Consider the following 21,114-nt stretch of genomic DNA (forward strand, 5'->3'; position numbering starts at 1 on the left):
GACACCTATTAAGATGACATACCTATAACAACCCATCTGGTCATAGCAGAAGACAAAACGATAATATGAAGCACATGGTTAGAAGTTCTAACATTGCACTTACAATCTCCTACTGAGAAATATCCAATTACAAAAAGGCTAAAATATGGTTTTAGCCCCTGCAAATATGTCTCGTTTTGGTTTTAGTTCCTGTAAAAAAAATTGTTGTTTTTCGTCCCTGCAAAATTTTTTGTTTTTTAAAATAGTCCCTGGAGGGACTATTTTCAAAAACAAAATATTTTGCAGGGACCTTTTTTAAAAACAAAATATTTTGCAAGGACCAAAAACTACAAAATTGGTTCAGTCATCATGCGCCACGTATGCAAATCATCACAATAGTAGGGCCAGGGACTGTTTTCAAAAACAAAATATTTTGCAGGGACCAAAAACTACAAAAAAAATTCACAGGGACTAAAACCAAAACAAGGCATATTTGCAGGGACTAAAACCATATTTTAGCCTTACAAAAATTTAGTATAGACAAATCACACATTTACACAGAATAGGCAATCTCGGATATTATTTTCAGATTGAACGTCTCAGATCACAAATTCACAAAATCTATTTTAAATAATCTTGAGCGTTAACTTAGATCGAACAGTCGAAATCAGTACTGTGTGCGTCTGTTTCCAAATAAAGAGTATGCTAGGATCATGTCTCACTTGAACTTATTATGGTCTTCATCGAATGCTCTTGGATCTTACAATGATAACGATTGCATGCATCTAACAAACCCTAGAGCATCCCAGAAAACCTAAAACCTTACCCATGGTTAAAAATTATCCAATATAACATATATATAAGCCTTATCACTAACAAGCACACAAAGTAAAACCAAATCAAAATAACAACAATTAGGGACAAGAAAAATGAGATCAATGTATTAATTTTGAACCTATAGTTTTGCCAATAAAGAAATATAATCCTATGGAAATTACTCCCTCCGTTTCAAAATACATGTCCATTTTTTGCAATGTGCACTATTCACTTGACTTACTTTGACCATATTTTTTAACTAATCTATAAATACAAATATTAGCATGAAAGATGTTGTTTGATTTGTCTCGACAAATATTTTCAAAATATTAAATTTTTATAATTTTTTACTTTAGATAATTAAAGATATTAACAGTCAAAATTGTGCATTGGCATGTGTGAAGTGGTTAACTTGGACATGTATTTTGAAACGGAGGGAGTATAATTTATAAATAAATGTGTTGCCATCTCTTTGACGCGTTATTTCTACAAATAGTTTATATTTTTATCCTCCATCGTTATTATTTTTATTTTGATATATTTTTGTTGTTTATCATGAAAGGCTAAAATAGATATAAAAATATACTTATCGGAAGAAAAAAAAAGGTCAAATTGAGTGAGAAAAAGAGATAAATACGATAAATGGACGTATCAAGGAAACATTTAATAATAATTAATATTTCTTGAATGGTTTCTTGCAACCCCTAGGTGCTAAAAACTATTTAACTGAAGTTGACAAAACATGAGAACTTTATATATAAAGTGATCAAAGAATCTTCTACTTATTAAACGCAAAGGAGGAAAAATATGGCTCAAAATACATATATGCTTATGCTTTTATCATCTTTCTTTCTCTATTTTTTTTCCTAACTAAAAGTAATAAGTCCTTTTTCACACTACTCTAATTTATCTTATATAAAATATTTCATCACCTTTTAGTAACATTTATTTTGTTCTTATTAAATAATACAGGTTCTATTCCCTGCAAGACATACTGAATGTCCAACAGATATGTGTCATCTTCCGAAATTGGTGTGGTGTATTTATGGTTCTTGTAAGTGCAATTAAGTGTAACAAATAAGTTGAAAAATAAATCTATAACAAATAAGTTGAAAAATAAATCTATATTACTGTTTACGCTGATTTTTGGTAAACAAACGCTGGTTTAGACAGAGTTACTTGCAAGATCAACCAGTAAATCTTAAGAGCATATTTGTGCTTTTGTAATTAGTGGGAAACCGTAATGTTCTTGAATGTTAAATAAAACAAAGAAAATAAAAGCAATCGAAATCAACCCAGTTGACTTCAATCGAAGTTTGTTAAATAAAAACAAAGAAATTGTTCAAAACGAACAAGCAAAATGCAAAGACATTTAAGAAAAAGAACTTAAATTGCATTGATCGAAAGTAAATTGGTACACAGATTCATACATTGCAACTTGTGACTCATTTCTCGCTTCCATACGGATAATTTGAGTGTAAGTTTTGTATGATTGAATTGCGACCTTTTTTCCCTATGAAAAACTACTATTTATACAAATAGAAATAACTACCTACATTCGAATTCAAACCTATAACCATATGAAAACTAACAAGTCTTAACTGCCTAATTTGAATGTGCCGCCTGGAGATATCTGTTGCTTGCCCTTATCCAAAATAACTGTCCTTTGATGGTTTTTATCCGTCGAACTGAAGCACGTGCTCCCAGCAAGCCCAACTTCGATAGAACCTTAAGAACAACTCTTCATTTCTTCGATGATAAGGTTGACTCTCCTTTGAGTGCATTTAACACCACATTAAATGATAGCCTTAAAAATATAGGCTAACAAATTGCCCCCCAGAAACGTCATTGTCGACTCATCTTGTTGATAGGGAGAGAAAGATGTTTCTGACCCCAATGCCTATATTTCGACTTAATCGATGCTTGAAATTCAACTGACGTCATTCTGGTAGAGAAACAATTCAAAAGAAAATTTTGGTGTCCCCACCATACTTAGTGGGCCACGTTCCATTGGGAACTACCACTTTTGTAAACTGTCAAACACAAGATGTTGACACATGTCTTGATCAAAAGGCTATAAAACACAAAGGTTTTACCTTTACCTTTTCACTTTCCAAACTTTCCCTTTCTACTATTCATTCGTCTTCTTCAAAGCAAAAACCAGAAAGAAAAAAAAACCCTTTTTATAAACCTCATTTTTTTCCAGAAGAAATTACTTCATTCCGTTCGTCATTCTCAATCATTAAACACTTATATCATGACAAAAGCACAAGGTTCTTCATCTGGAACTGCAAAGCACGATGATCGTATAAATTTCTCTAAGGAATTTTCTATCGGCGCTCCTGTGCTCATAAAGGAACCTGACATCAAGGAAGCCGAAGATAAAATCTGGAAATCCCAGGTAATTATCTCTTGCCCTAAATCACAACATGCATTATTAGGGCCGCTTCCTATAGAAAAGGAAACCCCAAAGGGTCTTAGCACCGTTTTTCCATGTTCAGAAGAACAACTTCCACTAGTCTTCACTAAGGGTCCATATGATTTAAGTTTTTTGAAATCCAAATTCAGAACCGAGCCACGAATTAGCGAGGATGACCCTTACATTGGCTGGCTAGATAAACTAGAGAAGAAAAAAGGTCAATTTTGGAAAGACATAGGCATTTTTGACCTTATTCAGCTATCTAGGTTAGGACCTAAGTACCATAATGAACTGATAATCGCTGCCTTGCATTTCTGGAATCCTTCGACAAATAGCATGCATTTAAAATGTGGTATGCTTACACCTACTTTGCTAGATGTTGCAGGCATTACTGGTCTTAAACCCACTGGCCAAACTTTCGATCCAGAAAAACACCAATCGGAACTCTCATTTGATTTTACTAGACCTGCTTATGGTCTTTTCATTCTGGACCATTATGATACTTCAACTGCTGAAATTTCTGATTCAGAACACATAGCCTTTTTATCTTGTTGGTTATCCAAATTCATTTTTTGCTCAAGGTCAATCCAGATTCCCAAAAAGTTAACTGGTTTAGCCATTCAATTGCATGAAGGCAAAGACATTTGCTTAAGCAAACTCATTTTAGGGTCCCTGTATGAGAACCTAAACCAAGCAGTAACCAACATCAAATATTATCCATTTTGGGGTAGTTTGATGATTCCTGGTCCTATTTGGTTGTTTCAATTGTGGCTCTTGGCCACTTTTAGGACAAAGCTGGCTATTACACTTCCTAAGCGCTTCCAGAAAGCTTATGAAGATAGCCCTATCGAAGGTATTGGTTTGGCCATGCTACAATATGGCAATAGGACTTCTCAAGACCTATTTTCCATTGCTTTTAATACCTTCTTAGAATGTGACACTTTTACACCTGCCATGGCTCCATTTGCTACCAGAGTTCGAGGACCAACTTGGTTTACAAAAGAGTTTCCAGCAACCTCTGTCGAAGATGAGGCAGAGATCAATGCTATTTGGGAGGCTTATTTGACTCCCACATATCTATCTAGCAGGCTTACACCTGGCAGTCCTTATGGGTTATATGGTTATCAACCGAACCATGTTGCTAGACAATTTGGGTTAGTTCAGCCTAAGCCCACTTCTTTGTACCAAAGCATAGATGACCTGAAGCAGCCAATGATAGAACAATTTTGGAGGTCAACTTTACGTAAAGCTGAGAAACAAAAACTTGTTTTCAAGCCTATTCCTTTTGTTTTATCTACATCATGCACTGAAGCATTCTTTCAATGGTGGCGGGATTATTATGAACGCCAGACCAATCGAGTGAATCCTGATCGAATACTTCCTCAACTAATTCTTGCTTTTAACAATGTGCAGAGCAAGACTAAGAAGACCAAAGGTACGCATATTCGAGAAATTCAGGCTTTTCAAAAGTATTTTCAGACTGTATATGATCCTTTGCATTTAAAAAGAACAGTCAATTATGCCGCCCAAACTCTAAGAGATAAGATTTATAATAAACTTCCTTCGATGAAGTTTCCACCTTTTACTCCTAGCAAATACCTTTTTGCACTGCACTTTAAAACAAAATTCCCACCATTGCCAACCAGTAAACTGGCATTAGCTTTTAGGCCACCATATCCAAAATGGCTACATTGTATTTCCTTACTGGGAATGAAACAATTATTAATAAAGAAAGAGGAGGATAAAGTGACTGCATCGAAACTGAACCTTTATACTTTTAGAGGTCATCTTGGCTTAGACCTTGCTCATATTCGAATCACTTCTCCGATAGGAATAGGTAATGAAGTTACCAACCAATTTCTTAGACAATAACAAGTAAATTCAGAGAAAGAAAAATTATTTGTCACTTATCTCGTATCCTCCTTTTGCAGCTGTTTCTTTGGACTCCAAAAATATGAATGATGATAATGATGTTCCAAAACCGTCGAAATCCAAGTCAGGGAAGACATTGAAGAAAAAATCATTGAAATCAGAGAAGAAACAGATCACCCCTTCTCCTGAACCATCTCCCATGGATGTCGAGGAACTTGCTCCTGAAGATCATGTAAGTTTCATCGATCTATTTTAGATATTTCTTTATGTGATAATATTATAGTCGATGTTTTCCCAGCCTGATTCTGCTTCTGAGGCTATCGAAGTTACTACAACTTCAGAAATGCCAAAAGCTAAAGAAGGCCGAAGAAAAAGGACACATAAAGTCCAAGAGACCATCATTGAGACTACACACACTGAGGGATCTCCAATCAAATCAAGTCCAAAAAGGAGGAAGCATGGGCACAAACATTCAAATCCCAACAGTGCTCAATCTTGTGTAGGTAACAATGTTTCGAAGGTAACTTATCAACTTGATGCCATTTTTAACATATTCTATTCTATGTTCTTTTAATAATCCCTTGCGACATTTATTTCGTTTACAGGATATCGAACATGGCATTGTTGATACTTCTCAACAGGGTCAGCTTCTTTCAACTGACAAAGATATCCCAACTCCAATTTTTGAGGAAGAAGAAGGGGAAGAGACTAGCTCTCCTGGTGCTGCTAATGTTTCTCTTAATCTGCCATCGAAAACGAATGACGAAGGTTTAATCCTTAGCAACTTGGCTGATGAGGAAGTACCAATTCTCGAAAAGAACGCCTTCGATCGAACTAACCTATCATCAGAAAAGGTTACGTCGATGGTCAATTTGGATTTGACTGACGCTGCTATAAGCCCAGAAGAATTCGACCGTCTTGAGCAAGAGGACCCTCTTAATGCATTTGCTCTCTTGATGAAGAACAATGCGCTCTTCTTGAAGAGTAGTGGCAAATCTTCGAACGTTTCTACTGATGCTCCATCAGAGACATCGAAAGAAAATCTCTTAGCGGCATTCCGAGACAAAGTCCTGAAAGTTAACCTATTGGAGGCTATCGAGCAAGATGAAGGCATCATAGGTGAAGTAAAAGACTTGCTGCATAAGCTTTGTGAGCTTCCTTCTGGTTCTAAATTCCAGCAACTTTCTCACTCACTAGAGCCTCTTCTTGATGACATCAATCAAAGTTTCTTAGAAAAGAAGACTGATCAAGCCCAAATTAAAGAGCACACGCAGTGCTGTGATCAGCTTGTGGCGGACGTTTCTGCATTCAATGTTAAATTTGAAATCTTTCGACAGGAAACTCCAGTTGTTCAACAAAAGGTGAAAGAGATTGATGCTACCATTGCAAAATACAAGGCAGAAATCCAAGCACTGGAAACTCAAAAGACTAACCTCTTGGACAAAGAGAAGCTCATGAAACAAGAGGCTCAAGCTGCTCTTCAAAAGGCCATAGAGTCACAACAATTTCAACAGCAAATACAAGCCCTTACTAAAAATTGTAGTGTTCTCGATGGAAAGCTTTCGACTTTTAAAAGTCAACTCGATAAGCTCTTGTCTGAATTTGTCATTTAATATCAACATTTCTGTAATAATTCTATTTTGAAACACTTAGTTCCTTTCTACCCTCGTTTGGTATTTTGTGATGGTATTTTTACTACTTGAAATGGCAAGAGTACTTTTTATTTCTAAAAACTTATTTGCCAAATTTATTTACCATAAAATATTCTAAAAATATTATTTAGGAACGTGTTTCAAGGACAAGTAATGATGAGAAACTAAAAAGTTTCTTTTGTTTAACCAAACAAGTTAACCTAGTCTAGGGAACCGTCAAACTATCTTGTCAATAATGACAATTAAAGGAAAATAAAAAAGTAAATAAATCAACTTTTCAACTTCCTTCTTTTCCCAAGGCAATATACGGTTCCTAGCTCCACGTGTGTGCATCTAAACCGGCTTAAGAAATCGTAAAAAGTAACTCCTTCATCTTCTATCTTTATTATAAATGTAAACAACTTCTCTTGAAAGTTCCATCATCTTCTTTCATTTCCATCTCTTTGAAAACTTTTCAACTTTCTCCAAGTTTTTCCTTCTTTCAGAAATGGATTTTTTGAGTGATGATCTTCTCATCAACATAGCAAAAAGGGTCGCTAAACACAGCATGCACGACCTCTTTTATTTTCAAAGGACCAACAAAAGGCATGCAATCATTTGTAGGAATCCTATTGTCACCAAGTCTTTTGGCAATGACTGCATTCGCCTACTGAATGATTTGGAACCAACTCATGAGAAGCTTGATTTCATGTTGCGTTTGTGGGATCATGGCAACCCTATGTTCTGCCTCCTTCGATGTTCCCAACAAATGTTGCATGAAACTCCAAACCTTGATACTATACACCGTTTGTTGAAGAATGCTGCTCCCTTTGAAAGTGCTAAATACTTTCAACTTCTCTTGAGGGCTTGTGGTCCTCCTCATTTAAACTACGAGAAGCTTCTTGAAGATTTCAGGGAACTATTGATGACCAGAAGAATGGAACAATTTCGGTTGGACATCCTGGGAGGTACTACTCCTTTTAGGTTTCGTTGTACCTGGTATAGGAGACCCATGCCTGCAGGTATGATCCGTCGACAATTCTGCAACAATTGGCTTAACTGCCCAGGCGATGGAAGGGTAGGGCATTATCGCGGCTTCCTCCCTGCTGCTGATGAAGACTATAACTTCCACAACTTCGGCATCGATTGCCGCCTGGATAGCGAAGTTCGATGGTTCATCGAAGTCTTTGGCATGAATCACCAGTGGTAGATTCAGTAGCTTACCGTTGTTTCAAATTTTAATCCGTTTATTTTGTTTTATTTGCACTTTTTTTTTTGCAATGGTTAGTTTATCCATTTTGGGACTTATGGTGTAATTTGCCCATTAGTTGGCACTTATCTTTATTAATTCCATATTTCGTTTTTCATTTTGAATTAATTTTGTGCAATTTTAATTTCTTGCAACATCGGTCTATATTTTTTCAAATATTTTCCGTTTATGCGTATGACTCTTTGATCATCATTTAATTCTTTGATTTCATACGCATTATTCTAAAAAACTTTTTGAATTTCCCATGGTCCTTCCCAACTAGGAGACCATTTCCCCAACACTCGATTTTTCTTGTCTATTGGCAAGATAACTTTCCATACCAAATCTCCTTGGGCAAAAAGTTTTGATTTAACTTTTTTATTATAAGCCTTAGCTATCTTTTCCTTCTGCTTTATGAGGACTTCTAATGCCATTAATCTTTCTTCATCTAAGTCTACCAACTCATCCAAAATCATATCCCAATAATGATTCATCAGAATTTCAAATTGCCTTTGGATTCTAGTTGATTGAAGCAAGATTTCGACTGGCAAGACAGCATCATGGCCAAATGTAAGCCTATAGGGTGTAGTATTAGTCAATTCTTTGGGAGAAGTTCGACATGCCCACAAAGCTTCACCAAGAAATTCATGCCAATTCTGGGGTTTACCTTTGGCTTTCTTTTTAACTATCGAAATAATACTTTTGTTTGCTGCTTCAACTTGACCATTTGCCTGAGCATAATTTAAAACCTGTTGTTTCAGCAAATTTTACCATCTTTCGACCAGTAAACACAGATCCTTGATCTGTAGTGATAGTTTCAGGAATGCTAAATCTATATATGATATGTTTTTGAACAAAATTTATCACTTCTTCTTGTGTAACTTCTTTTAGTGGGATTGCCTCTATCCATTTGGTAAAATAATCTATCCCAACTAAAATATATTTGTGGCCTTTCGATGATTTAGGTTTTATTTCCCCAATTACATCTAAAGCCCAACCTCTAAATGGCCAAGGTTTGACTATCGAGTGTAGTTCACTTGCTGGCACACGTTGGATTCCAGCATGCTCCTGGCATCTTTGGCATCCTTTGGCAAACTCTATGCAATCTTTTAGCATAGTTGGCCAATATAAACCCTGTCGAAACAAAAGCCACTTCATTTTATTGCCTGCTTGATGTGTACCACATGTTCCATTGTGGGTATTGGAAATGGCTAAGTATGCCTCGTTTCTCCAAGACATTTAAGCAAAACTCCTTCTGGGGTCTTTTTAAATAAATCATTTCCCACAATCACATAGCTCAAAGCTTTGTATTTTATTTTTCGACAAGTTGTACCATTGGGGTTTTCCAGATAATTAACTATAGGTTTTCGACAATCATTATCAGATAAATTGTTAACAACCAAAATTTCGATTAAATTCATACCTTGTATTTGTCTATGAGATGCTTCTATGCCCCCAAGTTTTGGTGTTGACAATTTATTAGGAAAGGATTCTATCGAACTGCGCTTGTTCCTAATTTCGATGGGTTCCTGCTCTTGATCATGCGAAATCTTATATCCAGAGGCTGTTTGAGCAAGGTCGTTTGCCTCTTGATTCTCCATTCGTGGAATATGTTGTATTTTGACATGAACAAAACGTTTGAGTAACACATTCGCTATGGTGAGGTATAAAATTAGACCTTCTTTGACACATTTGTATTCTTTGGTCAATTGTCTCAATACTAGTTCTGAATCCCCATTTATTTCGATATTTTTTGCCCCCAGTTCGAGTAAAATCTCTAAACCGGTAACTAAGGCTTCATATTCAGCCTCATTATTGGAAAAAAAATTGGTTTATTCGAAATTGGTACTTAGTTATAGTATTGCTTGGTGAAATAATCACCATTCCAATTCCAATTCCATTTTTATTACTAGAGCCATCGAAATATAACTTACACCACGAGTTCTCGATGCCCCCAGGCATCAGATCTTCCACTAAATGATCAGCAATAAAATCAGCCACAATTTGGCCTTTGACGGATTTCAAAGATTGATAAGTCAATGAATATTCCGTAAGTGCTAGAGCCCATTTTCCTACTCTACTATGCAGAATAGGTTTTGACAACATATGTTTAATTATATCGAAATGAGAATAAACACAGACATCAAAAGGCTTTATATAATGCTTAAGTTTTGTACATGAGAAATACAAACAAAGACATAATTTTTCGCTTGGATGATATCTTGTTTCAGCATCATTCAAAACCCTACTAAGATAATAAATGGCTCTTTCTACACCATTTTCATCCTCTTGTGATAACATACTACCCATAGTATTTTCAGAAGTTGCTATATACAATTTCATCTGTTTTGCTATATACAATTTCATCTGTTTATTTTTTAAAAGAGGAGATAAAGTAAGAGGATTCATCAAATAAGATTTGATATCATCGAAAGCCTTCTGGTGCTCTGGTTCCCATTTGAACACATTCTCTTTCTTCAGACGAAGCAATGATGTGAATGCTTGCGTTCTACCACTTAGATTCGATATGAACCTCCGAAGAAAGTTAATTTTTCCCAACAAAGATTGCAACTCTTTCTTGGTTGAAGGGGCTTTAGTCTCCATTATTGCTTTGGTTTTGTTTTGATTGATCTCCATCCCCTTTTTGTGAACAACAAAACCTAAAAAATCACCTGCACAAACACCAAATGCACATTTTAATGGATTCATTTTTAATCCATATTGTCGCATCCTTTCGAATGACTGGCGCAAGTGTTTCAAATGTATATCCTCTGATGAGGATTTAACTACAATATCATCGATGTAGACTTGCATAAAGTCTTCTATGAAGTCATGAAACATCGAATTCATTGCTCTTTGATATGTAGCACCAGCATTTTTGAGGCTGAATGGCATTACTATCCACTCATAACAGCCTAATGTCCCCGGGCATCGAAACGCTGTTTTAGGAATATACTCTTCAGCAATAAAAATTTGGTTGTAGCCTGAATAGCCATCAAGCATACTTAAATACTCAAATCCTGCTGCTGAATCTAATAGCATTTCTGCTACAGGCATAGGATATTCATCTTTGGGAGTAGCGAGATTTAAATCTCTAAAGTCAATACAAACTCTTATTGTCCCGTTATTCTTTTTAACAGGCACTACATTTGCTAGCCAATTTACATACCTGGCCGGTCTGATGAAACCGCATTTCAAGAGTCTTTCGATCTCTTCTTTAATCTTTAGCAAGATATGAGGCGCGAACCTCCTAGGAATTTGCTTCACAGGTTTCTTGTCTAGTCGAATTGGCAACTTTAGCTCCACCACTTTTCGATCCAAACCAGGCATTTCATTGTAATCCCAAGCAAAACAATCCTTATATTCTTTCAGAAGTTATACTATTTGATCCTTAAACTCTTTGGGAATCTTGGTGCTTACATAAGTTGGTCTTTTAACGAAACCATCTCCCAAATCTACTTCTTCGATAGGATCCTGCACCTTCATTTTAATGGTAGATCCCATAGGATCTTCTTCGAAACCCAAAGGCTCTTCATCATATATGCAATCCAGTTTTTGATCATCAAGAAAATCATCAGTAGCATCTTTCACTGGAATCTCAATCATTTCATTTTGCTAAATTTCGGCTTCCTTAGCCGTTTTGGCATGAGTTTCGGCCACATAGGCCGTAATTTTGTCCCAAAAATTGGGCTTAACCATAAATTACTTTTCAATATCCCACCCAGTTGGTGAGATAGCATACTCTGTTGATTCTGGGGTGAGGTCATCAGTAACCTTCTTGTATGCTGAAGCTCTTGTTCTAAGCAAGTTTTCCTCTCCTAGAGGAACTTCCTTATGATCTACCATTATGTAATCATGATCGACGAGTTCTCTTTCCCATACAAAACCATCAGGATGTAATTTCATAGTATACATTTCATCTTCAGAAATTACATATTTGGGGCCTAGAGAAAGAACTGGAGAAATATTGGCAAGTTGTTTGTCGAAATTCTTCTTGGTGATAGTATTCACTTCAGCCAAAAAATAACTTTGATCAACCTCGACATTCTCTACCAAACCATCTTCTCTCCAAATAGCAATCCTTTGATGTACAGTAGAAGGTACTGCCCCCACACCATGGATCCATTCCCTTCCTAATAACACATTGAAGTTAGCCTTAGAAGAGACCACCATAAATGTAGTTGTTCTTTTCACACTCCCAACTATCAGATCGACTTCGACAGCCCCAAGAGAATTACCAGTTGTTCCTTCAAAGTTAGTGAGAACTATGTTATGTGGTTTTAAATCAGAATCGACGAGACCAATTTTCCCTAAAAAAGACTGGGGTATCAGATTCACTATAGCACCACCATCCACCAGCACTTTATTCACTCCCACACCATTTATTTTGGCTTGAATAAATAAAGGTTTGAGGTGATGCATCATCGAGATGTCTGGTCTCTCAAACACTGCATGTTGATCTTCAACACAACCATCATTCATAACATAGTAACACAATGGCTTGTGAATAGCCATTTCTTCAGTGAAGTCGCTTTCCACTTCATTTACTTCAGAAGGTACGTCATACTCGACTGGCACTACTGACACAACATTGCACACTATATCGAGACTTGGGTCAGATTCAGAAAAATTTGAAGTCATTTCTTCATCTTCTTTTGGGAGGTCCTCTTTCAAGATTGATAGAGGAGGAAATATCCTTTCAGTGGCTGGTCTTTTGACCATTTCGAAAACAGTTTCTTGTTTCTTTTCCTTTTTCTCAACATTAGTAATGTCCTTCAAAGCACTTGCCTTTTTCTGGCGTTGATACCTTCGTCATTGTGTTTTTGTCATAGGGTTCTTACCCTTATAATTATTGTTGTAGGCGTACTTGCTAGAATTCGATGTCTCTTGTTGATGAGATGTTGTGGCCACTCTTTTCACCCATTTTGTTGGTGGAGCGGAGTAACCAGATTTTTTACCTCCAGAGAAAACCCAAGTGTCTGTAGGAACTTTCGAGGAAGGGCTGAAAGTCTTTCTGTGATTTTTATCTGGATTTTTCTCTGAAGGATTCATTTTGTAGGGGACTCCTCGTTTGTTGAAACTAAATTTTAACCGGTTATCCACCCATCCCCCTTTACGTTTAGTTTGGGGCTGAAATCCTTCAACAGATTTTGCAACTTCTTTATCGAAAATTGCGCTGCATCTTGGACAAAGCATGGCATGTGCATTGGAAATTTTGCATCTGTTAAGAAAATCTATCAAATTTTGCATCTATCAAATTTTGCATCTGTTAAGAAAATCTATCAAATTGCGCTGCATCTTGGACAAAGCATGGCATGTTCATTTTTTCAGCAAACTGGTCCTCAGTTACCATTGCTTCTTCAAATTGATGGTTTTCAACAACCATCTCTTCATTTCCAGTTTTTAAATTTTGACCTGAAACTGGGAACGAAGAATGGGGTTCAGTGCTGAATTCTTCTGAGATATCTACCATGTTGATGGCAACCACATCAGCATACATTGAATCAGCCTTCTTTAGAGGATCTGTTTCGATTTGTATCGACTGTTTGGCTTTGTCTCCAAACTTCAACCTTCCCTCATCGAGAGTTGTTTGCACAGAATCCCTGAAACGAGTACAACGAGATAAGTTATGGCCTAAAAATCCATGAAATTTGCAAAAACCTCGTTTTTTTCTTTGTTCTAAAGGAGGAAGTCTCATATTTTTTGGCACCAAAATTATGTCATCTGCAACTAAAAGATCGAAGATCTCCTCACATTTAGAAACATCAAAAGTATATGTTTTGGACGGGTATTTATCATTTTTAGGCTCTTCAGGATTTTTTCCATTCGATGGCCTTAACAGTTTGCAAGTATAAGGCGGTCCATCTTTAAGTTCTGCCAAATTTATCTCATTTTCTTCGACAATGTCTGACCCCCAATCGAATTCAGGGTCACTGTCTCCTGTATCTACATAAGCAATTTTTTCTTTCTTAGGGAATTTGTTTGACCGGGCTTTTTCAGCCTTGAGTCTTTCAACTTGTCGAACTCTGTCTGCTAGTTGTGCCATATCCCTAAGATATTGGGTGTCTAACTTCTTTCGAACAGAATAATCAAGGCCGCCAACGGCCATTTCGACCAACTCATGTTCTGGTACTAAAGTGAAACACCTGGCCTTAAGAAGGCGGAATCTATTCAAATAATCATCAATGGATTCATGCGTCCTTCGTCGAACGCTAGCCAATTCTTTCAAACTAATTTTAGATTGGCCCATGTAGAATTGTTCATGGAAAGCTTTTTCCAATTGATTCCAACTAAAAATAGAATTAGGAGGCAATGTTGTAAACCAAGTGAAGGCATGTTTTGTCAAAGAACTTGGGAAATATTTCAACCTTAAATTCTCATAATTTGCCATCTCACCCGCCTCCATAAGGTATCGAGCAATATGTTCAACTGTTGACTCATTAGTTTCCCCAGAAAATTTAGTAAATTGGGGAACCTTCCAATTTCTTGGTAAGTCAGTTTCTAAAACATATTCAGATAGTGATGATAAGAAATTTGGTCTATATAAACCCATATTAAAACCATTTTGGGCTAACAAAGCCTCAACAACATTCGCTATGTTGTTATGCCCTTCGTAATTGTTTCGACGGGCTTGCATGACCACTTGGTCTGCATCTTGATGCCTGTTCACTAATATTGGTACCCTTTCAGGCTCTTCCGGAATTTGGGCCTGTGCACCTAGTGGTTGAAATTGGTTTTCAGGCACCTGAGCGTTTTGACTAACTGCTGGGGGTTCTATCGACCCACCATTTAAATTTCGATTAGACGGTGTGCTTCGTGCAGCAGGGGCACCGAAAAAATCAGCAATTCGCTCCATTTGAGCAGATAACGCTTGATAACTATTATTCGTATCTCGAATTAAGGGATTAATCACTGCACCCATTTGTTGCGTTACTAAATTGGCCATATCATGGTTGGCCTCGTCCATTTGTTGCCTTAATGCCATCATAGATACATTCGTTAAAGTTTGTTGGGGCGTTGCAATCGGAACGCTCATCCCTGGGGTAAAGAATTGAGGCATTGGCACATTTAAACTTTCGGAGAACGAAGATGGGTTTGTATGCAGGCCTTGCATTAAGGAAGTCGGCATACCATACTGCATATTTCGACGACTTGTGCCCAGATTAAAAAATGCTGGAACGGCCTGTGTGGTTTGGCCAGGGATAGTTGATCCCGTCGAAACGGCCTGAGACTCTTGAGCGGATGTTGTAACCGTTGGAATGGCCTGCGATGTTGGCATGGCCATTGTTGATTCGACGGTTTGTAGTGCCGTCATTGTGGCACTATTTGGAATTGCTTGTGTACCACCAGATGATGAAGAAGGATTGGTTGTGGTTCCGGCTGAACCAGCGGCATTCGATGCCGCTGTATTTGGACTGAGAGGAGGACGTACCATATCAGGCAGTTTCTTCCTACTCCTTAAGAGCATACACAACACAAACCAACAATATAAATTCTACAAATTTCTTTATGAAATTATTTACAAAGGCACAAAACAGTCCCACTAGGCGTGCCAATTTGTTTACGCTGATTTTTGGTAAACAAACACTGGTTTAGACAGAGTTACTTGCAAGATCAACCAGTAAATCTTAAGAGCATATTTGTGCTTTTGTAATTAGTGGGAAACCGTAATGTTCTTGAATGTTAAATAAAACAAAGAAAATAAAAGCAATCGAAATCAACCCAGTTGACTTCAATCGAAGTTTGTTAAATAAAAACAAAGAAATTGTTCAAAACGAACAAGCAAAATGCAAAGACATTTAAGAAAAAGAACTTAAATTGCATTGATCGAAAGTAAATTGGTACACAGATTCATACATTGCAACTTGTAACTCATTTCTCGCTTCCATACGGATAATTTGAGTGTAAGTTTTGTATGATTGAATTGCGACTTTTTTTTCTATGAAAAACTACTATTTATACAAATAGAAATAACTACCTACATTCGAATTCAAACCTATAACCATATGAAAACTAACAAGTCTTAACTGCCTAATTTGAATTTCGAATGTGCCGCCTGGAGATATCTGTTGCTTGTCCTTATCCAAAATAACTGTCCTTTGATGGTTTTTATCCGTCGAACTGAAGCACGTGCTCCCAGCAAGCCCAACTTCGATAGAACCTTAAGAACAACTCTTCATTTCTTCGATGATAAGGTTGACTCTCCTTTGACTGCATTTAACACCACATTAAATGATAGCCTTAAAAATATAGGCTAACAATTACTTGTAACTGTACAATTTTCTTTGTACATCATAATATTTGTAATCTTAAAATTTGCATCATAATTTAATTTATGTTTCTTAGACAAGATCAAAATTGTATTGTTAAATCATACAAAGTATCTTATCGTCATTCATTCATAGAAGATATGAAAAACAACATCATAAATATAATTAGCTATTTTAATAAATGAAGACAATGAACGATTGTATAGATACATTCTCTATTCTACTTACTTAGCATAAAATTATTGATTGATGTAAACTTAATAAATGCTAATATATTTTCTTCAAAAAAAAATGTTAATATATGTAACACCCCAAATTTTAATAAAGGTGTATTTTTTTTCTTTAAAGAAAGAACAAGTAATAAACCCTGTAATGCCCCATGACGGATTTGGATCCTCTCAAGTGTGAAAAAAATTCATAGGGTTATGTAGATGATCTCACCACTGAAATGCATTGAATTCTATAACTTATAAAAATTATAAGTTGCGTCCAATGCATTTCAATGATGAGATCATACACATAACCCTCTCAATTCTTATTTTCTGATTTTTTTTTCTTGCTGAGCATTCCTCAAGTACCAAGTGAACTTTACCTCTGTAAATGAGTGCTTCTATTTATTTTAGAGAAATCAAATTCAATATACCATATCAATTCTCTACAAAATAAGAACAATTTGTTAAATATTACTATACAAATTTAAACAATAAAAGGGCAACCCGGTGCACTAAAGCTCCCGCATACGCATGGTCTGGGAAGGGGTCCCACCATTTTTGGTGTATTGTACGCAGCCTTAGTGCACAGAAAAATATATAATCATTTAAACTTTATTTGAAGGACTACACATCACATTATACAAATACAATTCCTAGTTACATGCATGAGCTCATCCAGCTATATATTTTCAGTCTTTAATCTCAGCAGGAACAGAAAACCTCCAAATTCCTGCCAAGATACTACCAAAGATTGAGTGACACACACTTGAAACAGCACAAGGTACTGTTGTTAGAGGATCTCCAAAGTGATTGGTAGCGAGAACAACTCCAAGAGCTGCGTTCTACAAGTGGACAAAACGGGTAAAATAATGTGGAATCGAAAAAAGGATTACAAAAAAAAAAAGTATAGCAAGTTGTCTATGTATAATCAATGATGCAATTATAGAACACTAATTTTACCTGCATGCCAACCTCAATGGATATTGTTCGCGATGATGACACGTCTAGCCCGAGCAGCCTTGCGAGTATGTAACCAAAGAAGAATCCAGAAGCATGAAGAAGGCAAGATGCTAAAATCACTTGTCCACTAGACATAAGAATTGACGATGAACTTTGGGCAATGGCGTTTCCAGATAACATTGCTGCGGTTGCTACAGCCATTGGTGGCATCCAGGGGCGGACCTGGACTTCCAATATCAGTGGGGCTATATTTTTTTGTCAAATGATTAAATAATAATTTTTTTAATAAGAAGCTAGATTAAAAAAGAGGTTGTAACATCCAAATTACAAAGCAAATGCTCTATTTTCCATTTGTTGAAAATGAGCTAAAATTACATATTATTAATTGTTTTAAGAACATCTCTTTCTATATATGTTTACAAGACGATCATTTAACTATTGATCACCCCTTACCCCTTTGTTACTTAGTTGACTCTTCACATATTTCATAGCTGAGAAAACACGTTAAACACTTGCAGTTGACACTGGCAAAATCAGAGCTAACTTCTCAAGCTTGTACACCAAATCAAAGGTAGCGTTCTTGTTTGTTTTCACAACCAAAATCAGTATAAAGCCTCTCTAGCCAGGCCAAGAAATCAGCACCGCTAACCAAAATCATATAGCTCACGTTGTGTCTTTATTAAATTGGATATAATATACAATTACAAAATCTGAGTTGATTGATCTATCCAACAGGGCTATTTCTTGACTGCAACAACCTATTGATTCTTAGACAACAGGGAGTCCAAAATCCAGATTAATATACCTCAAAGTTCAACTCTCATTATCTCAATAATACAACCTAATTCAAGTTCAACTCCAATTCCAAACAACCTATATCAATTTTAGTAACCAGACCAAAACCTAAAAGTTAAAATCAAATTCAATTTCAGTACTGCTATCACTGCCACTCCTACTATCTTAATTCAATTTCAATTTATATATCATGATTCAATTACTCTCACTACTATAATCAATTTCAAAACTGACCTGAGAGAGAAGAAGAGAGGAGATGGGCATGGGCTGACAGGCTAAGAATGGAGAGGAGATGAGATGATCATGACCGGCTGAGAGAGGAGAGGAGATGGGATGAATCGCATTTTGTTGTTGTTGGGTTTACTTGTCTGTTCGTGAATTGTGATTCACTTCTGAGGAAGGAAACGCGTTTCTGTTGATAGGGGAGAAAAAGGAAAACGCTGTTATACTTTGCTGATACTATCAAAGAAAAAATACTAGGCTGGGCTACCTATAAGAAGAAAAAAAAATTGGGCCTGAGCTGGTGTGGCTATTGCCACACCCTGCCCTGCTCAGGTCCGCCCCTGGTGGCATCAGTGGAGAGATAAATTTTACAAAAGGTTGGAAATATTTAACAAGAAAAGCGCCGGCCAATACAGGAAGAAGCACAACCTGTTCAGAGAGAAAGGAGAAACAATTCATTGATGATCATTGAAAGGAGTATCAATGAAGCATCACAACTATTTTATACCTATGTATAAGAGGAATGTCAAACTTTTGTGTACCTCTATTTTCGTTCAATTTTAAAATTCATTTAAATTATTTTATTTACAATGATCCGTTTTTTACTGAATCAAATAACTGAATACTTTCAAAAAATTGCATACAATTTTATAAGTTCTACTAGTTTTATCGACAAAAAAGTATAGACAGTCATGCCCGTCTGCACGGTAGTTAGAGAAGGAAATCTTACTTGCAATGTAGACATCAATAAGCCAGCTGCATCCACAGCAACATATTTACCAGCAAGTTTGGCCGTCAGAAAAGGAGTCATGATCTGCAATGTAAAGTTTTCAGTCAGTCAATGTGAGAAAAAGTTTACAGATGAAGTGAATTTTCCATCATAAAATGTAACTCGGCTTGAATCTCCCTCTACCACCCTTCTTACCTTTTGCTTTTTTTTTCTTTTCTTTCTTGATGCTGCATAACCTTTTTGAAACATTTCAATTTCAGAAAAAAAAAAAGGCCCGATATACATGTTTTTATTTGCTTTTCTTGTCTAAATTCTGGTTAAAGGTGCTCCATCATTTCAAAAAACAAAGTTTGTAAAAAGTTTAGTGTATGATAGACCAACTTTGTGCTACTAGAGTATGATTTGGTTTGTTGCAATAAGGTTAGGTGAAAAGAGAATAATGTCCAATTTGAGATCAAAGTCCTATCAGGTTGTTGAGGATAATGTCGTGGGGGCTTCTTTTGTGGCTCAAAATTGATGTGGTTCAATATTTTAGTATATATACCTATGTATGAAGAAATACCAAATTTCGGCATAGCTCCTTTTTTTTTGTGATTTTACCCTTCAAAGTCTTTGAGACAAATTAAACCTGAATTTGAATTTTTCAGAAGAAGGGATCCTTAATCAAAAGATAATTCTCAGCATGGTGTTTTTGCTCCTAACTTCCTATCAGATGACACCTATTAAGATGACATGCCTCATGGTATATATGGACATATAACCACCTCTCTTATCATAGCAGAAGACAAAACGATACCATAAATGGAGCTGTCATCATTTGTGCTGAAGGGCTGTCATCACTTATTCGTCAAGCGGAAGGAAGCGGTACCATAAATGGAGCAAAGATTTGTAAGTATGCACCGATCATATCACATCTCCTGTTCGCGGACGACTGTTTCCTTTTCTTTAAAGCTAGAAGTGGTCAAGCTCAGGGTATGAAAAATATATTAGAAATGTATGAAAGTGCTTCTGGTCAGTCTATAAATTTTCAGAAGTCCGAAGTTTTTTATAGCAGGAATGTAGATGATGCAGTCAAAGACTCTATCTCTCAAATCTTAGGAGTTCAACAGGTTATGGGAACAGGAAAATACCTTGGTGTCCCTTCTATAGTCGGAAGAAGTCGCACTTCTACTTTCAAATTTGTGAAGGAAAGAGTGTGGAAGAAGATTAACTCTTGGAGCAGCAAATGCTTGTCACAAGCTGGACGAGAAACATTAATCAAATCGGTATTGCAGTCAATACCTTCGTACATTATGAGTATCTTTGCTATCCCTAAATCCATTATTGTTGATATAGATAAAATGCTTAATTCATTCTGGTGGGGTCACAACAAAAGGAACACCAAAGGAATCAACTGAATGTCATGGGAAAGATTTAGCATTCACAAAAAGGAAGGGGGTCTTGGTTTTAAAAATCTTCGCGCTTTTAATAAGGCTATGCTTGGAAAGCAAGCTTGGAAATTCATGACAGAACCACACAACATTGTCACCAGATTGTTCAAAGCAAAATATTTTAACAAATGTGATTTCTTGGACTCAAAGATTGGTCACAATCCAACCTACGTTTGGCGCAGCATTTGGGGCGCCAAAAGAGTTGTTAGCGAAGGATACAAATGGAGCATTGGTTTAGGTACTGATATTTGTGTATGGGACCAACGATGGCTAGTGGATGGTGGTGTTTTGTAGAAGCCAGAAAGTCTTCCAGAAGAATTGAAAGAGCTTACTTTTTCAGATCTATTCATATCTCAGACTCGGTTTTGGAATGTTGGTTTATTGAGGAACCTTGTTAGCAACAAAGATACTAATCGCATCTTTAATACTCCAATATTTGAACCTAATCAGCGCGATAGAAGAGTTTGGAAGTCAGAGACAAATGGTATCTATTCCGTTAGAAGTGGATATCGTATCAGTCTCAGTCAAC

The 21,114-nt window shown here is 36.4% G+C and overlaps 1 protein-coding gene and 1 long non-coding RNA gene across 2 annotated transcripts; one reads left to right on the plus strand and one right to left on the minus strand.

Moving 5' to 3' along the window:
* The first annotated feature begins 1,563 nt into the window (after positions 1-1,563).
* On the plus strand, positions 1,564-2,005 carry LOC146949401 (uncharacterized). The gene is made up of 2 exons (XR_015025407.1): positions 1,564-1,671; positions 1,768-2,005. It is a non-coding gene; the product is annotated as an uncharacterized LOC146949401 (long non-coding RNA).
* Positions 2,006-16,871: 14,866 nt separating this feature from the next.
* LOC146949402 (putative sodium/metabolite cotransporter BASS1, chloroplastic) lies at positions 16,872-18,687 on the minus strand. Its single transcript, XM_085745427.1, has 3 exons — positions 18,438-18,687; positions 17,409-17,630; positions 16,872-17,290 (listed from the first exon to the last, which is right to left on the minus strand). Exons 1-3 carry the CDS (start codon positions 18,465-18,467, stop codon positions 17,138-17,140), a joined length of 405 nt encoding a protein of 134 aa, XP_085601553.1. The 5' UTR covers positions 18,468-18,687; the 3' UTR covers positions 16,872-17,137.
* Positions 18,688-21,114: the final 2,427 nt, after the last annotated feature.

Source organism: Medicago sativa, chromosome 2, assembly GCF_051527215.1.
Source record: "Medicago sativa cultivar Bolivia chromosome 2, Bolivia_mono, whole genome shotgun sequence".
Taxonomy (NCBI): domain Eukaryota; kingdom Viridiplantae; phylum Streptophyta; class Magnoliopsida; order Fabales; family Fabaceae; genus Medicago; species Medicago sativa.

Coding starts and splice junctions, on each gene's coding strand:
- LOC146949402 (XM_085745427.1), bottom strand. CDS start 18,467: ATGCCCATCTCCTCTCTTCTTCTCTCTCAG. Junction 17,631..18,437: donor CCTCTCTTCTTCTCTCTCAG/GTCAGTTTTGAA, acceptor TTGGAAGTCCAG/GTCCGCCCCTGGATGCCACC. Junction 17,291..17,408: donor CCATTGAGGTTGGCATGCAG/GTAAAATTAGTG, acceptor GTCCACTTGTAG/AACGCAGCTCTTGGAGTTGT.